The sequence below is a fragment of the Pyxicephalus adspersus genome, chromosome 6 (assembly GCF_032062135.1).
Source record: "Pyxicephalus adspersus chromosome 6, UCB_Pads_2.0, whole genome shotgun sequence".
NCBI classification, from domain to species: Eukaryota; Metazoa; Chordata; class Amphibia; order Anura; family Pyxicephalidae; genus Pyxicephalus; species Pyxicephalus adspersus.
This window is the reverse complement of record NC_092863.1, coordinates 37204165-37219941: the sequence shown is the minus strand read 5'-3', so window position 1 is coordinate 37219941 and position 15777 is coordinate 37204165. Positions and strand designations below refer to the sequence as shown.

The window sequence follows — 15777 nt, the reverse complement described above, 5'->3', positions numbered from 1 at the left end:
AGAAAAGAACAAAAAAACAGAGAACGGGGTTTTTTGTTTTTTTTGCCAGTGGTGTCAAATATAATATTCAAAAACAAATGCTAATAACAATATATACACTTACATTTGGCAATATACACAAAATAAATTATATATATATACTTATAACAGTGCCTTGTCCTATTACATGTGATGGGAGATATTGGCCAATGTCTAGACAGATAATTCCCTGACTGACTTGTTTAACCAATATATATGCTTTACTTTCCACCCATGTATGGTATGGGGAGAGTTGAAGTACATGTGTTTTTGGTTTCTAACCCAACGCGTTTCGCCCTTTAAGCTACTTCATGGATATTAACGCAACTGTAAAGCAGAGCTAATGAAAATGATGTAAGAAATAAGTATATTTATAGACATATCTAACCATATATTTCTTACATAATGTATTTATTTTGTGTATATTGCCAAATGTAAGTGTATATATTATCACCATCTGACCCTTTACTAATACCAACCCTCTAATACATTCTACTCTTTTTCTTTCTCAGCTAGAGAACGACTATTTGATACCTTTCTACCATCACCAGCTACCCACTACAACCATCCTCTCCAGTTCTTCCTTTGCAATTATCTATCACTGTCTTACCACTCCACTCTACTATGCTATTTGTGTGATAGTCAGAAGGAAACATCATGTTACACCAACAATTTGTACAAGTGTGGTTATAATCTACTGTGATTTGTTAATACGGTAACAGTTTTTTAATCTATATGATAATTTTGTTATTTCCTGTATTTCTAAGTGCAAAATGTATCTTCTCTTTGGTATACTACCTTTTTTTTATAAAAGTTGAAAAATTATTAAATCCCTCATGAAAGAAATATGCCTGGGCATAGAAAAAAAAAGAATTTTCCAGGTCTATGAGTAATCAAGAATTTTCTATTTTAAAAATCTAATACCTATCCTAAATGACTATTGTGATGTGGCTAAAATTGGAAGCTTTAACAACTCTGCGTGTACACTCCATAAAAGTCAGCTTGCTAGGATTGCTAGGTCAGCCACTTGGACCCTCTGAAGCACTGCATTGCAGATAGCTTTAGCTATGTATCATATTTATAAATTCAGATAAAAGATTTGCATTTTATGGGTTTTATCATAAAGAACAAGAAGGGTCCATCGTGCTAACAATTGGACAGTTTACAAAGGCTGAAATTCTGATCCAATTTGTATTAAAAATTTTACCAATCTATAGTGATCTATCAATATAAATTTGAATATATAAAGAGAATAACACAGTGAAGGCCATCATGATAGATAGATAGACAGATAGATAGATAGATAGATAGATAGATAGATAGATAGATAATAGATAGATAGATAGATAGATAGATAGATAGATAATAGATAGATAGATAGATAGATGATAGATAGATAGATGGATAGATAGATAGATAGATAGATAGATAGATAGATAGATAGATAGATAGATAGATGATAGATAGATAGATAGATAGATAGATAGATAGATAGATAGATAGATAAATAGATACTCACTCCAGACCCCTTTTTAAAAAAAAAAAATTTTTTAATTTTTTTCTAAAAAAAAAATGAACCAGAAGTTAACCAAAGCATATACATTAAGTTATACTTTCTGTGTGCACTGTGAGCTCCATATTCAAGGGCGAGTTACTATGAATCCTACATGATCATAATGAGGTACAGTAAGTAAAAGGGGGTTCACGGATCCACAAATAGCTTTGGAATAACAAAAGGAATCTTCAATCGCCATTCAGGTAGCTGAAAGTATTTGCTTTTTCTTATCACTAGACAGCTTTAAATTAATTTGTGTTTGCATTAATCAATTAATTAATTTATGTAGTGAACAGCATTTCAAATGCAACAGTGAGGGATCAATTTCACTTTTAATTATATGAGGGCTTAAGCACCTTCACCTTTCTTTTCGGGTATTCTTTTCTTTCTTTTTCTCTCTCCCTTTTCCTCTAGGGCTCCTATATGCTACTATTGCAGTTTATGGTTATATTTTCTGTGCATGAACAGGTTTGTACAGCTAAACCTTTGTTTAAATACTCACTTCATCCCTCACTGCTGCAAGTTTCCTACCTGCTGCACAACTGGTCTCCCCTCATTGTTTACAGGTATCTTGACATCATCATGTACAATGAAAGGATCATCAGCCCTCCACTGTAAGTGGGGACATTACTCATATATTACTCAATAGATGGTATATTTATCTTAAATACTGTAGTAAGGTGAAGCCTCAGTAGCCTGGAACAAAAACTTCCACCTGGAATTTCCACAAAACTCCTACTGGAGAATTTAGGTTTAGCTGGTGATATTGCCTAAAAGAATGGGATGATACTTCAATGTGTCATAAACTTGCTGTAGATAACCAACAGCAAAATCATGTGCAAAGGCAAGAAAGCCCTTTCTGCACAGAACATAATGGGTGAACACAGCTGGTAAAATATAGGAAAAGAGAATGTCATTGAGCTTTCCTGCTCATAGTCCCATAGTAAGCCATACATTTTATGTCAGACCCTTTTTTCATTATTATTATTATGTATTTATTAAATATGAACAAATTATGTAGCACTTTAAAGAGTCTATATTCATGCACCTAGAAGAGCTTATAATCCAATCCTCTAAATAGTCAAGAGGGACATTTTTAGGGGAAGCCAAATAACTTTTCAGCATGTTTTTGGGATATGCAACCCAACATACCCAAACACAATGCAAATAATGTCCTGGCTACAATTTGAACTATTAACCCTAATACTTCAAGGTGAGAGGTCTAGCCACTGACCACCATGCCAATCAATATCTTACCTGTGGTATAGTCTTTTTAGTGGGCTTGTATGTAAAAGACTAAATTTATAACATTGCTGAAAAATTGGCAATATGTGATCTGTAGAATGCATTTTTTTACAGCACCTTTACCTGCCACTTTGCACCACTATTTATAAATGCCCTCCATTGCCTTTCTATACCCTTGGATGTTTACCATCTGGACTGACTTATTGTGTGTATACAAGTGACTAATTTTTCATTCTAAAGTAGGTGACCCCTTTTTTCTACAGTATCCTTCAAAAGGAACAGGATTAATTATTTGCAAGTTTTCTAGAAAAAATGTCCTATTTGGCCTTCAGTATTGCTACTCCTTATTCTTAAAAGTGTATGCATCCGGATGGACTGGACTGAAGCCACCTTAGAGAAGGAGACATAACTTGATGGTTTCTTTACAGAGTGTGAATCTTACATGTATACTTTATGGGTTTATACTAAACAGCTAAACAGTTAAAACGTTTGAGCAGACAACCTGGTACGTGTATAGATTGTTGTCTAATGGCCCTCCAATGTTGTTATAATCTATTGAATGCTTTATGTTGTTTTATTGTCCAGCTGCACTGATGTCAATTGTATTTTTTTTTTTATTACCTATGTAATCCCCGCAATAATTAAATAAAAAAGTGTATGCAGACACCAAGTTGTAGTGATATCTTCTCTTTTTTTTTAAATGAAGCAAATCCAACTTGTTCTGTGTAATCATTATCTTGTATATTTCTTAGCAATTTGTAGCAACATTTCATGTCCAGGACAGAATCAACAGCGATATCCACTTTTAATTTACCTGTATAGTTCTAGCTCATTAGGGTTACCTACAAATTGCTGCTGATAAATAAATCGCTAGCTAATAATTTACTTCACCCCTATGGTCTTTGCTATCTCGCACATGAAGAGATAATAAAGTTTTTGTGCAAGGTCAAGTTCGGAAAAGGTTTTAAAGAACTTCAATTCTAGTTTAATGTAAAACTAACCAAACAAGTATTCCAGCCTGCAAACCAAAGGTTTGTTTGGTATTAGCACACTTTTCACTAATAAAAAAATATAGATTAGACTTACCCTGGAGGAATTGAAGCTCTACTACTTGTTCCACTTGTTCTCTGGACTCCTGGTCTGTTCAGGTTGTTCTGTCCTGGGTATGGGGCTGATCCTGGTACACTCTGACTTCGGGAAAATCCTGAGCTATTTCTGATTCCTCCTGCAGGCCGTCCGCCTTCTCCTGTTCGGCCCCATCCAGCACCACCACCGCTGTATGTATTGCTCTGCCTTAACCCGGGAGGGTGAACGGGGGGAGGAGGTGGAGGTGGCAAGTTGGGTGGGGGTCCAGGAGTAACCTTGATCTTCTGGGAGGCTAGTATAGCATTGGAGGCAGCTCTAGTACTGTTTACTAAGAGACACTGTGGACAGGAGCAGGGTAACCCAGAGCCAGACCCAACTGGCCATGACTGAGACTTGGGTATGGATCCCATAGTAAGAGGATATGCCAAATCCATGCGTCTTCTCAGCCGCCGCTTCCGATGAGTCTGACGGTTGACTTGACACATGCTATGGAAATGTACTAAGTAACAAAAGCCAAGAGTGGTTAGATCCAGCCAAGGATGCTGTTTCTCATAAGCATTCTGAATGGCAATGCAGATTTCTGTATCATAAGGTGTCCAGGATCCTGCATCATTCTCCCATTCCCATACTATACCCTTGCCAGGAGCAGATGATGGTTCAAAGAAACTACGCCTTACTGGACGAACAGTACCTGGTTAGTAGAAATAGAAAGATAAGCAAGTTTAATTATCCGGCAGCTATACTTGGACCAAAATAACATATTGTTCATTAAAACTGTTTAAATTTGCAAAAAAAACAAATTCATGACACATCCAACTCTTACAGCCTCTAACCCTGACATACATGTCCATCACAACTCAGATTAAAGGTTTTTAGCAAGACTTATTTCTGAAGTAGAGAGATTGGCATCCACCAAATATGCATTGCAGGTGAATCTTTTAGGTGTACATGTTTAAAATGACATTCATTTATTCACAATCAATAATTATTTGGTGAAACTTACAATCACTGCATTATAAATATGCCCCTTCAAAATCAACCATCATAATAGCACAGGGCTGTTTTTGAAAGGTCTATATAACTTTGTAAGTAGCGTTGAACAAAATAGAAGTATTCCTTTGAGGCCAGGTACACGATGAGCAAGTGCTTAACAACATGACACTATGACATTGCACCACAGTTGCAGCAGCGCATACAGGTAATGGCAATCTCTAGTATACTGTCTCAGATCTACAATAGATGACAAATAAAAATTGGCTGCCAAATCTGTTTCTGCTGAATAGCTATTCTGACTTTAAAACTCAGTCCTGTAGCAGTGTGCAGACTTTTCTCACTACAATGCAAAGATACAGGATTTATAACTTGGAGAAGATGGTAGAAAGGGACCGTTGGCAAGATAACAGCTGTGCCCTTCACCACCACTTCTACTACCACCTCAACAACCCCATTCCTTCAATTGATATTGATAAGGACTGCAATAGCCACCGTTTGAATTGTCTATCCAGGTACAAAGAAACCGTACCATTTGTATTGTCTTTACTGCCCTAGCCCATCAGACACCAACAACCTACAAGCGTATCCATCCCTGCTTGCTTATGAGGAACAGCTTTCATCAAGTGTAATATGCTCCTGGTCTATTGCAGGACCATAAAGGTTGTAGTTGGTACCCCTAGACTCTCACTGGGCCCCTAAGCTCCAACCAAGGTTACCTTAGTGGTCATTCAATGTGAAAAAATTGTAAATTTTAAATTGTCTGATAAGTTGAGCATCTTATTGATATGGATCCATGTAAAACCCACTACTGAGCTTTACCTCGTAATAACTAAAAGTAATAACCTAATTCTCCATACTGTTCTTAGTATTCATACATGCAACTTTCCTAGGCAGGCCACAAAATGTGTTTCTAGCATGAAAATCTGTTGAACAATATCAGATGGTTTAACCAACGCTTCATACCTATGAAACAAAGGTAAATGTCCCATGACTGTACACACATGGATGTGGTCACAGCACAAACCATTTTTATTCCTGCCCTAATAAAGTGAATACTTGGGTAAAATAAATAAATATGTGAAAAGTACAGAAATATACCTGATGATCTATCAGAAAACCAGTGAGCTACTAACTGTTCATGCTGACAACCCAGTGCCACTGTCGCACAAGCCAGGTTGTCAGCCCCACCCAGTTCTCTTTTATTGGGACATAGAACAATCCCCTTTTTTCTCACTATAACATATTCAGCAATCTGCTGAACAAGAGGAGAACTTGTTTTATGGTAAGATCAACAGGAGTTTTTTTTTACTTCCAATGTTTTAAACTTTGATAAATCAGTGCATATAAAGCAGTGGTGCTGCAAATACTTTATTATTATACCCCAACTTACATTTACTATCTGCAAGAATGTCAGCCCTTTGTTTTCCATAAATGGGCCTCTTGTCAAAAAATTAGGTCTAAAATAACCTAAATTATTCAATAATGATGAATGCACGGGTGAGTTAATGTAATAAAAGACAGGGTCTGAGTCTTCGGTTTTACTGTTGTCTGGATCTACAATTTGTTAAAGCTTACAAATCAGCTCTAAATCATAAAAAGAAACCAGACAAGAAAGCAGGCACCACATTGGTTATAGAATATTCACCAAGCACACATAAGTAAAATGAGTTGTATTATGTAAGTGTGCATTACACTATTTTGCAATATAACTTTCAGATTATAAGTGCATGGCTGTCTCTTTTTTTGTGTGTGTGTGTGGGGGGGGATTTACCATTTTCAAGCAATTATCAGGCAATCAATACAAATATAGAAATCAGGCAATTTTGATCACTTTCGGGCAGCTTTAGATTACAAATATCATCAACCCAATTCAGTCAAACTACCAATATTAATGTTACTTGGTTCCATTCCATTAAAAGCCATGTTTATGGCTGGAATAAACTTAGCAAGGAAGGTGGGTTAACCATTTTTATCCAATTTCTACCAACCTCCATGGAGGTCACCCGACAGTAACAATTACCACCTCACAGCCACTCACTCAGTAGTAGATGTGAATGTTGGGTAATAAGGAGTGTGTAAAAAGATTTTATGATCACTTGATAAGGAATCAAGCTTCTCTGTGTGTGGATTCATTTAATTTTCATCTTTAGTTAGGTTTCATAAATAACTGTTTATGATATGTAGATAAAAAAAAACATAGATTGTTACATTGCAAACCTAAATCAACCTGGTATATACCGTTAGCAGTGATTCAGAGATTTTGCAGCTTGAAAGAAAGAAAGAAAGAAAGAAAGAAAGAAAGAAAGAAAGAAAAAGGGAGAAAGAAAGATATCCTGCATATTTTTCCTATCTCTTGGCACAAATTACACCTCTCTTCTGAGTCTGCAGGTCTGCGGTCACAACAACAAGCAGATAATTAATAATCCTTTTGGGAAGTGTGTGTGCTGTGTATGAGCTGATTCTGTCCCTAAAGGCCAATCTGTTTAAAGCGTCCCTAGGCAGGAGAACTGGCTGCACAAGGGCTTGTGGTAAAGCTAGCTGTATTGTGTTACACTGCCGTACATGATGCAGTAGAATAAACATTTTGACATAACCACACGATCACTGATGAATTTGACTTACAAACCCAATGTATGCAAAACTGTAAAAGGCAGATAGCAGAAAATAAGACAATATTTATACAGGTGTAAATAATGTAAAAGAATAAGATTTGATGAGCCAGGCTGGTACAAACATCTCCCCATTCATCTTCCCCACCTCTGATGAAGAGATATATAAATAGCTGGAGACATTACACTTGTCTCATACTGCCTGGGCAGGCCTCTTCAGTGTTTGACAAACATCAGATACCCAATTATATACAATTATATACAAACTAATTTTCACATGTAAAACCACATTCATACATATAAATCAATTATCCTGATTATCCTGATGCTGGGTCCTCAATCTTTTGCACACATGTTAAATAAGCATGTGTTGCAGTCTTCTAAACTTATCAGTATTGTATGTTTAAAATTTCTTTAAAAAAGCAATCAAATATAATAGTTAAGGGCTTTTCAGACCATTTTTGCAGGTGGCTGTGGCAGATTGCTGTGTGGCCCCAGAAAGGAAGAAAAGTTGTTTTCGCCCCATGGTTGCTGTTGAAGATTAGTGCCGCAGCCACATGCGATGGAGTTTGCAGTGGGCAGTTGTGCAGATTTCCACTTCAGGTGTGAAAGGGTTGTAAATGTAATGCCCAATAATTAAATGTAATGTGGTATAACCCCCAGAATCTAAAACACTGACTGAATTTACTAAGATGTATCTGATTATTTTACTTTATCTTTAACTTGTTTTTCTGCACAATCTGATGTTGACAACATGTTATCCCTTATAGGCCTTGCAATCTGTATTTTACACTGGCTTCACGCCTTTGTTGCATTAATGCCCATGTTACTGTCTGCATTATTGAAATGTAAAAATATGTTTGATGATAGAATCATGAACAAAGCTACAATCATTTTTGCCTTTTATATTTGACTAGAACTTTATCACTGCAACAAAAAAAATCCATCATCACTTGACATAAGTCCATGCAAATGCCCCCAATCAGGAATATTTACATAGTGTACACAGCTACACCTAGATTCTTGTGGTCCAGACACAGGATCCCGGCTGTGTGTAACACTTTGAATAGGAAATACATTGTAAATGTATCTCTGCACATGATTTGCACATCTGCATTGTAATAGTTAAATCCTAATATTTAGCATACTATATCCAAAAGGAACAGCTTGGACTGTGACTTTTATAATTATGTTTTCATTATTAATAAACTCAGTATACCAAACAAGCCAGCAAAGCAGAAAAATGGGACAACATTTTAATGTGCCTTCTAAAAGAGGTGCATAGAAAGTGTTTACATATTGCAGAATTGCAGAGCCTCACTGCATTTTCTGCTTCCCATTCATCCATTTATTAAAAGAGCATAAAACAGGGTATGTGCACACTTTCTGAATTTGATTCCTAAACTAGGTATATATTAAGAAAATAGGAAAATGCCAAAATTCAAACTGGTATTTTGATAGGAAGGAACTTTTATGTGTTTTATATTTGTTGTAAAGCTTTGCTCTGATTTCTATCTAATATATTAAACATATTAAGAAGGGGACACCAGGATTTTGATACAATAGGAGCTGATATGACATGACATGATTATTTAAAATTGGTTCTGTCTAAATAGTTTTCCTGTATTGTATTAATGACATCCTAATAGATAGGCAGAAAGAAGTGGCCCTATACAATAGGTTCCTATGGCATTATTAGGGCCCACATTTTCTCTAACCTACATCTTATAGTAGATCTACACATTAATAATTTATTTAAAGCTACCAGACGTGCATGAATGGATTAATAGAATAATACGCTAACAGAAGAACTGAAATACTTTTATTAGAAAAACATTGCTCCAGGCTTTCTCCAGTTTGTGTTATATAACCAAAGGCTTAACCACTTCCCAGCTGCCACCCATATATTATTGTTCTTCCACGATATACTAATAAATGTTCTTTCTTTGGGAGCTAGAAGATGACATTTTGAATGAATACCTTCAACCTGCAAACGGTAGTGTATGTCTGTTTAATACTGTAATTGTTGGATACATTTACAGGATATAAAAAACTAATACATTAAATTAAAAATATATATATAAATATATAGATAGTATATACTATATATATATATATATATATATATATATATATATATATATTGGAACAGTTTACACCCCCCAAAAAAATTTTTTACCCCCCCTGGTATGCTGTGAGCAATGTTGCAGGACAAAGGGATATGGAAATTATTTTGTGGGATGATATTAGACAGGTGGTTTCTCTTCAGGTCTGCCGTTAGGAGTAGTAAAGTTCCGGGTAACTTTAAAGAAAAATGGTTTTCCATCATATCTGCCAGCCCTGATAGAACCTATTATTGGTGGAAGTTTTTTAAGTGAATGAATACTGGATTGGTATTTAAACACACCCAATCCTATTAAAGAACTTGAGTTGCTTAAGAAAAGGTGTTCCAAAATGTTGCAATAATACTCTGGGCTTTTTTTTAGTTTTAGAGAGCAAGAGAGCAAGAAATAATGTCCTAAATTTTATCATGGTGACAGTTCAAAGATTGATACACATTTTAGCATAAATATATATTTAAACTGTTTTTTTCAATCAGTCATATGTAACCTATTGTCTCTCAAAAGGAGAGGTCTTCAACTCCAGTTTTCAAGGGCCACATACAGGTCAGATTGTGGTAAAATGATAGGCTCATCTTGGGACTCTTTACAAACCATTCCTTACTTCATTTACTGTTGTCAATTAGAGAAATACTAAAAATTGGTGCAAATCATGGCTCTTGATGACTAGAGATGATAACCCCTTCATCATAATACCACAAACATGCCTCCTATATAAGTGTGGAACTGTTTTTTGCTTGACATTATGGTAGCTGATTAACCACTGTTAGCCATTATTCATTAAACAAGATATTTTATCTCCATGTCATATGACTGTCCTAATAAGAAATCTCCTTAAACCTCGCAATTGAAAACATTTGAATAGAAAACAATGACAATTAACCAATATCAAAGGTAGTGAAAGTGAACAATCTATTATACTGTAGTGAATTGAATTCAGTGGCAGACAGTTACTATACTAAGCAGAAACCATTAGGGACACACAAGCATTCTCTACTTCCCTTTAGAGCATCCTGGGACCCCTAAAGCTCAGCTGCATTTCTTGGTCTTTTCCCATCCCACCTGGATGCCCCACTATGGTCAGTAGAGATGCCCATTAGAGTAATGGACAAATTGCAATATATAAGGTGCTCTGAACTTCTTAAAAGTTCCACAGGAACACAAATGTTAGATCACCCTTCCTACAATTTATGTTACAGTGGTAGTCCAGGCAAATTTCTAGAACTGTATAGCATACATCTTTAATTTTTAACTGTTTTATTCTTGTAAATGTTTGGGATAACTACATTTCTGCACAACCAAGAATGTAGACATTAACCTGAAATATTTACTTTTATTAGAAAGTGATGTGAGCATCTGTGTGTAAAATTATATTTACTTCTGTAGTGTAATGTGAACATCCAGTACAGTTCCTCTGACTATTACTTTTTCATGACGCTGCAAGTCTTTCTGTTGATGATTACCCATTGGGGACAAGTTTTATAATGAATTCTGGCAGGCATTGATCTTTGCAGCAGGAGGAATTTACATAAACACTGCAAAGGCAAACATCTATTTGAAGAAGGACACCCCAAACACCCTCCACCCAAGAAATAATTAATTAAGTAATGTAATAATTATTCATTTTGGATGAAGGTTTTATTTTACAATACTGTAATAGAAATGCCCGTTCACATATGTACACTATGCTGATTTAGCAGTATATAATCATTAAAGTTGGACTTTAGATGTGAACTGTTTTACTTGTCAATATCATTGCAAATTTGACCAGCCACCTAAGTGATTTTAACCCCTATTAGACACATATAGCCAAGGTAGTGCCCTCACTTTTTTCTCCAGCCCAAATATGCTGAACAGCTTGGTCACCCTTTTACCCCCAGTGAACGTACATTAGAAGTCATCCTTTTCCTTCCCTGAAGAAAGCTTCTAGGACCTGAATGTATGAATAAATCAAAGCATTTGAAGTGAACCTGAGCAATAAGTTCATTTAACAGCCAATCTACCTACCTGAACCTACTTACCTTCCTATTGTTACCCAGTAATTCTTTGGGTAAATGGAGGAAGCCTTGCGTAGGCTTCAAGTCAGGACATAGAGGACTGAAGGCTCTCCTCACCCTATGTGACAGTGCTGGGTGCCTGAGCAGCCAATCAAACAACAGCACTGTCACTTGGAAGATACTTGACTGAGCAGCCAATCAAACAACAGCACTGTCACTTGGAAGATACTTGACACTTGACTGAGCAGCCAATCAAACAACAGCACTGTCACTTGGAAGATACTTGACTGAGCAGCCAATCAAACAACAGCACTGTCACTTGGAAGATAAGTGACTTGAAAGTCACTTAAAATCCCACAAATACAGAATTTCTTTTTGGTTTTTAATGGCTGAACATAGTCACTGTCACTTGGAAGATAAGTGACTTGAAAGTCACTTAAAATCCCACAAATACAGAATTTCTTTTTGGTTTTTAATGGCTGAACATAGTGTAGGGAATACAAATTGGAACATGAAGCAGCTAGGGAGGGCAAAAGCGGCTTTGAACTGCATGGGCAAAGCTCAGGTTCACTTTAACATACATACATTACAAGATTACAAATTAAATGTGACATATATAATACTAATTGTAGTTTATATAGCCAGCACTTTACATTATATTAAACTACCTTTGTTTTTACATATTATAGGATATAAAGGTGAAAGATTCACCCCAACAATTACCTGTATCCTGGCGGTACTGATGCATGGTCTGCAAGTCAATGACGTATGGTGTTAGCTGTGAATCCACCTGTCCTAATGCCACTCGTCCACGGCCATCTTCTCGCAGAGCATTTTCAATATGATGGCACACTGTTGCAGTATATGGCCTCCAGCGTCCATGCTCATTCAGCCACTCCCAAACCACAACTCGTGGAGGTGCCCCTTGACCTCCAAAATTCTGACCAGTAACTGGCATCAGGACATTGGGACGTGACATGGCAAACAAGTCTTTAGTTGTGGTGTCAGACAAGATGAGTAAGTGTACTGCAAAGCTTTTCAGTGGAAAGGCTTTAAATAAAGCTGCAGCTAGGGTTGATGGTCAAATTATACATTCAGATTTAGCTTTCATGTCTAAAAATTGTCAAGATAAATGCTAAACACTACTCGCCAAATAAAGCTGATAAAGAAGGGGTCTCATATTGAATAGGCGATGTGAAGCTGGCCAAAGCAAATACGTTCTCAGACCAATTACAGGGCCCTTCACAAATCACATAATTAATTCTTGCCTTGGCTCTTCTGTGGCAAACGGTGTTCAATGTCATTATGCCTTGTGATACATTGAAATATACGTTAATCCTGAATTCAGCTCTGATTGTCAATTGTCAGCTCTTGTGGTGATATGTCCATATACCCAGATATGCATTCAGGTTCCTATAGAAGACATACAGAATAAAATGACATACTGTAATGTATTGATATGATAAAGCCCTGTCACACTGCAATGCTCAATATATGTACAATTGTGCCATCCTAAGAACATGGAATGCTGTATATATATCTATATATATATATATATATATATATATATAGATAGATATATATGCAATACATAAAAAGCTGTCTTTCCCTTTCACTAATGAAGAACAAATGGTTGATACTCTCCATGAAGACAAGAGTGTATATAATGAGCAGAACACCATACACTGATTGTCCTGGTAATACAGAGAGACACAGCATCATCCTACTGCAACAGATACACAGAGACATAAATGAGCCCTCCAAGGCCATGGGTGCAGAAAGGGACCCCCACCCCCTCCATACCCACATATACACAATACAGTGATTGCTCCCTCTTTTCATTAGGGATCATTCTATAGACAATCCCCATACAGAGATATGATGAGATACTCACCATGGTTTCATGTGCTATCACAGCATTATACATTGTGAGCTCCCTGATGGCGGGGGCGCAGTGTTGTCAGCTGTCCCAGGGGCTTGTAGAAGGGATGGAGGAGGCTGACATATATGTCCCCCCCTCCTCCCCTGGCAGAGCCCCGGGTGGGTGTGCTCAGGTAGCCAATCTTGCAGCCGTCAGATATATTGATGATGGGATTGTGTAGTTCAGATGGATCCGTGCACGGAAAGCAGTGCGATCCCCAAGGGGTGGGGTGATCGGGCTAAGTTTTCCTGATCAATAAGGGGGGCTGTACCCCTGATCGGTGGATGTGAGGGGCTGCACACCCTGTACAGGCAGCAATGGGCTCTTCATACATCTTCCAACACGACCCTGACTCCATCTGTCATCCCCATACCTTCCATGTACCTCTCCATCCCCCACCTGTGCAATAGCGGAGCCCTCCCTGCATGGCAGTCCTTCCTTCCCTCTGTCTCCAGGGACATACAAATACCGACTGGAAAGACCAAGGAAGGGGAGCAAAGGGAGGGTCACTGGCTCACATTGCTGCAAGCACTCATCATGCCCCCTGCAAGCTAATAGAGCGCAGGGAAACTCACACACCTCATTCTACAATCATCACCCGGAATGGCAACACACTGCATACCGAGCAGCCACATCTAAAACAATATATGTGTGTGTATATTTATATCTATATATTCATCTATTTATACTTATACAGCACAGATATGACTGGAGAGATGATGAGCCTTGGAAGGATATATATATATATATATATATATATATATATATATATACATATCATCATCATCTAATAGCTCTCTAGTCATATCTGTGATATATATATATATATATATATATATATAAAACACAGATCTGATTGGAGATGATGAGTCTTGGAATTATATATATATATATATATATATATATATATATCATCATCATCATCTAATACCTCTCCTCAGTCATATATATATATATATATGTATAACACAGATCTGATTGGAGATGATGAATCTTGGAATTATATATATATATATCATCATCATCTAATACCTCCCCTCAGACATATCTGTGATTTATATATAGATATATATATATTTATATATGTATAACACAGAACTGATTGGAGAGATGATGGGTCTTGGAAGTATATATATATATCATCATCATCTAATACCTCTCCTTAGACATATCTGTGATATATAACACAGATCTGATTGGAGATGATGAGTCTTGGAAGTATAGTTTATTAGTACTATATGCTCTAAAGGGGTACCACTCAGCATATTTTTTAATATAACACAAGGAAGTGGGTAACACACATAGTATATTGATATATGTACTAGTGAGAGGATAACACACTCATTATATTGGTATAATATACTCTAAAAATGGGGTAGCATATACTTAAGTGGGAAATCTATACATATATGTCTCGTATGGCCTTCTAAATTCTTATGGAGCTTGTTTGAAATAAAAAAGACAAATTCTCATACATATCAGCTCTAAATCTGCAGTTGGAAAAAGCACTAAAGTCTTGTATCAATGAGTTATTGTTCAAAGATGGTACATCATTGTTTAAGGATAGTACATCAAACATGAACTGTTTTTTTTAAGTTGATTCACAAATGTTGTAAAGTGTTAGTGTGCTATGTTGGAGCCTAAAAATCTCTCTCCTGGGAACAAAATGGTACACAGTCCTCTAGATATTGTTGTGATCTTCTGTAAATACTATGCTGATTTACAAAATATTCCCTCTTCGGTAGTGATTTGTTTTTCAGCAGTATCTCCTGGGACATGGCAGGCATAAATCCACTCTGCAAAACCGATTTTGTTATCTTAACTGCTATTGAGACTTTAGTCTCCCCTTTTAGCTTCTTGGAAACCAGGACTGCATCTTTTCCCTCCATTTTGGGAAGACTGCAAGACAGGATGGGTTCAATGTCTACTTTTACAAACACTTTTAAGATGGCTCATCCCCATTGTTAGAATCCACTTTGAGTGCAATCTCCGTCAAATAGTCACGGGGGGCATATTAGTTTGATCCCTAAAAGGGGGAAAGATGTCACCCAATGTGCCGGTTGCCGACTGATATCCTTCATAAATATTGAATTAAAGTTCTATGCAAAGCTAATTGACTGAAACCCTACATTTCTTCCCTAATCTTTCTGACCAAGTGAAGTTCCTTTCCTCTAAGGTGGCACTTGATAAGAAACTATCTCACTTATGGATTACACCACCATGAAGAAAACTC

General features: G+C 36.7%; 1 protein-coding gene across 2 annotated transcripts in view; it reads right to left on the bottom strand.

Moving 5' to 3' along the window:
• Window positions 1-13952, bottom strand: part of DTX1 (deltex E3 ubiquitin ligase 1) — a 39635-nt gene extending 25683 nt beyond the window's left edge. For both annotated transcript variants that reach the window (XM_072415310.1, XM_072415311.1), the window contains exons 1-3: window positions 13518-13952; window positions 12347-13036; window positions 3905-4595 (exon numbers count right to left, since the gene is read on the bottom strand). In XM_072415310.1, coding sequence (XP_072271411.1) covers window positions 3905-4595; window positions 12347-12602 — 947 coding nt within the window. In that variant the 5' untranslated portion in view covers window positions 12603-13036; window positions 13518-13952. The remainder of the gene's footprint in view (window positions 1-3904; window positions 4596-12346; window positions 13037-13517) is intronic.
• Between the last annotated feature and the right edge of the window lie 1825 nt (window positions 13953-15777).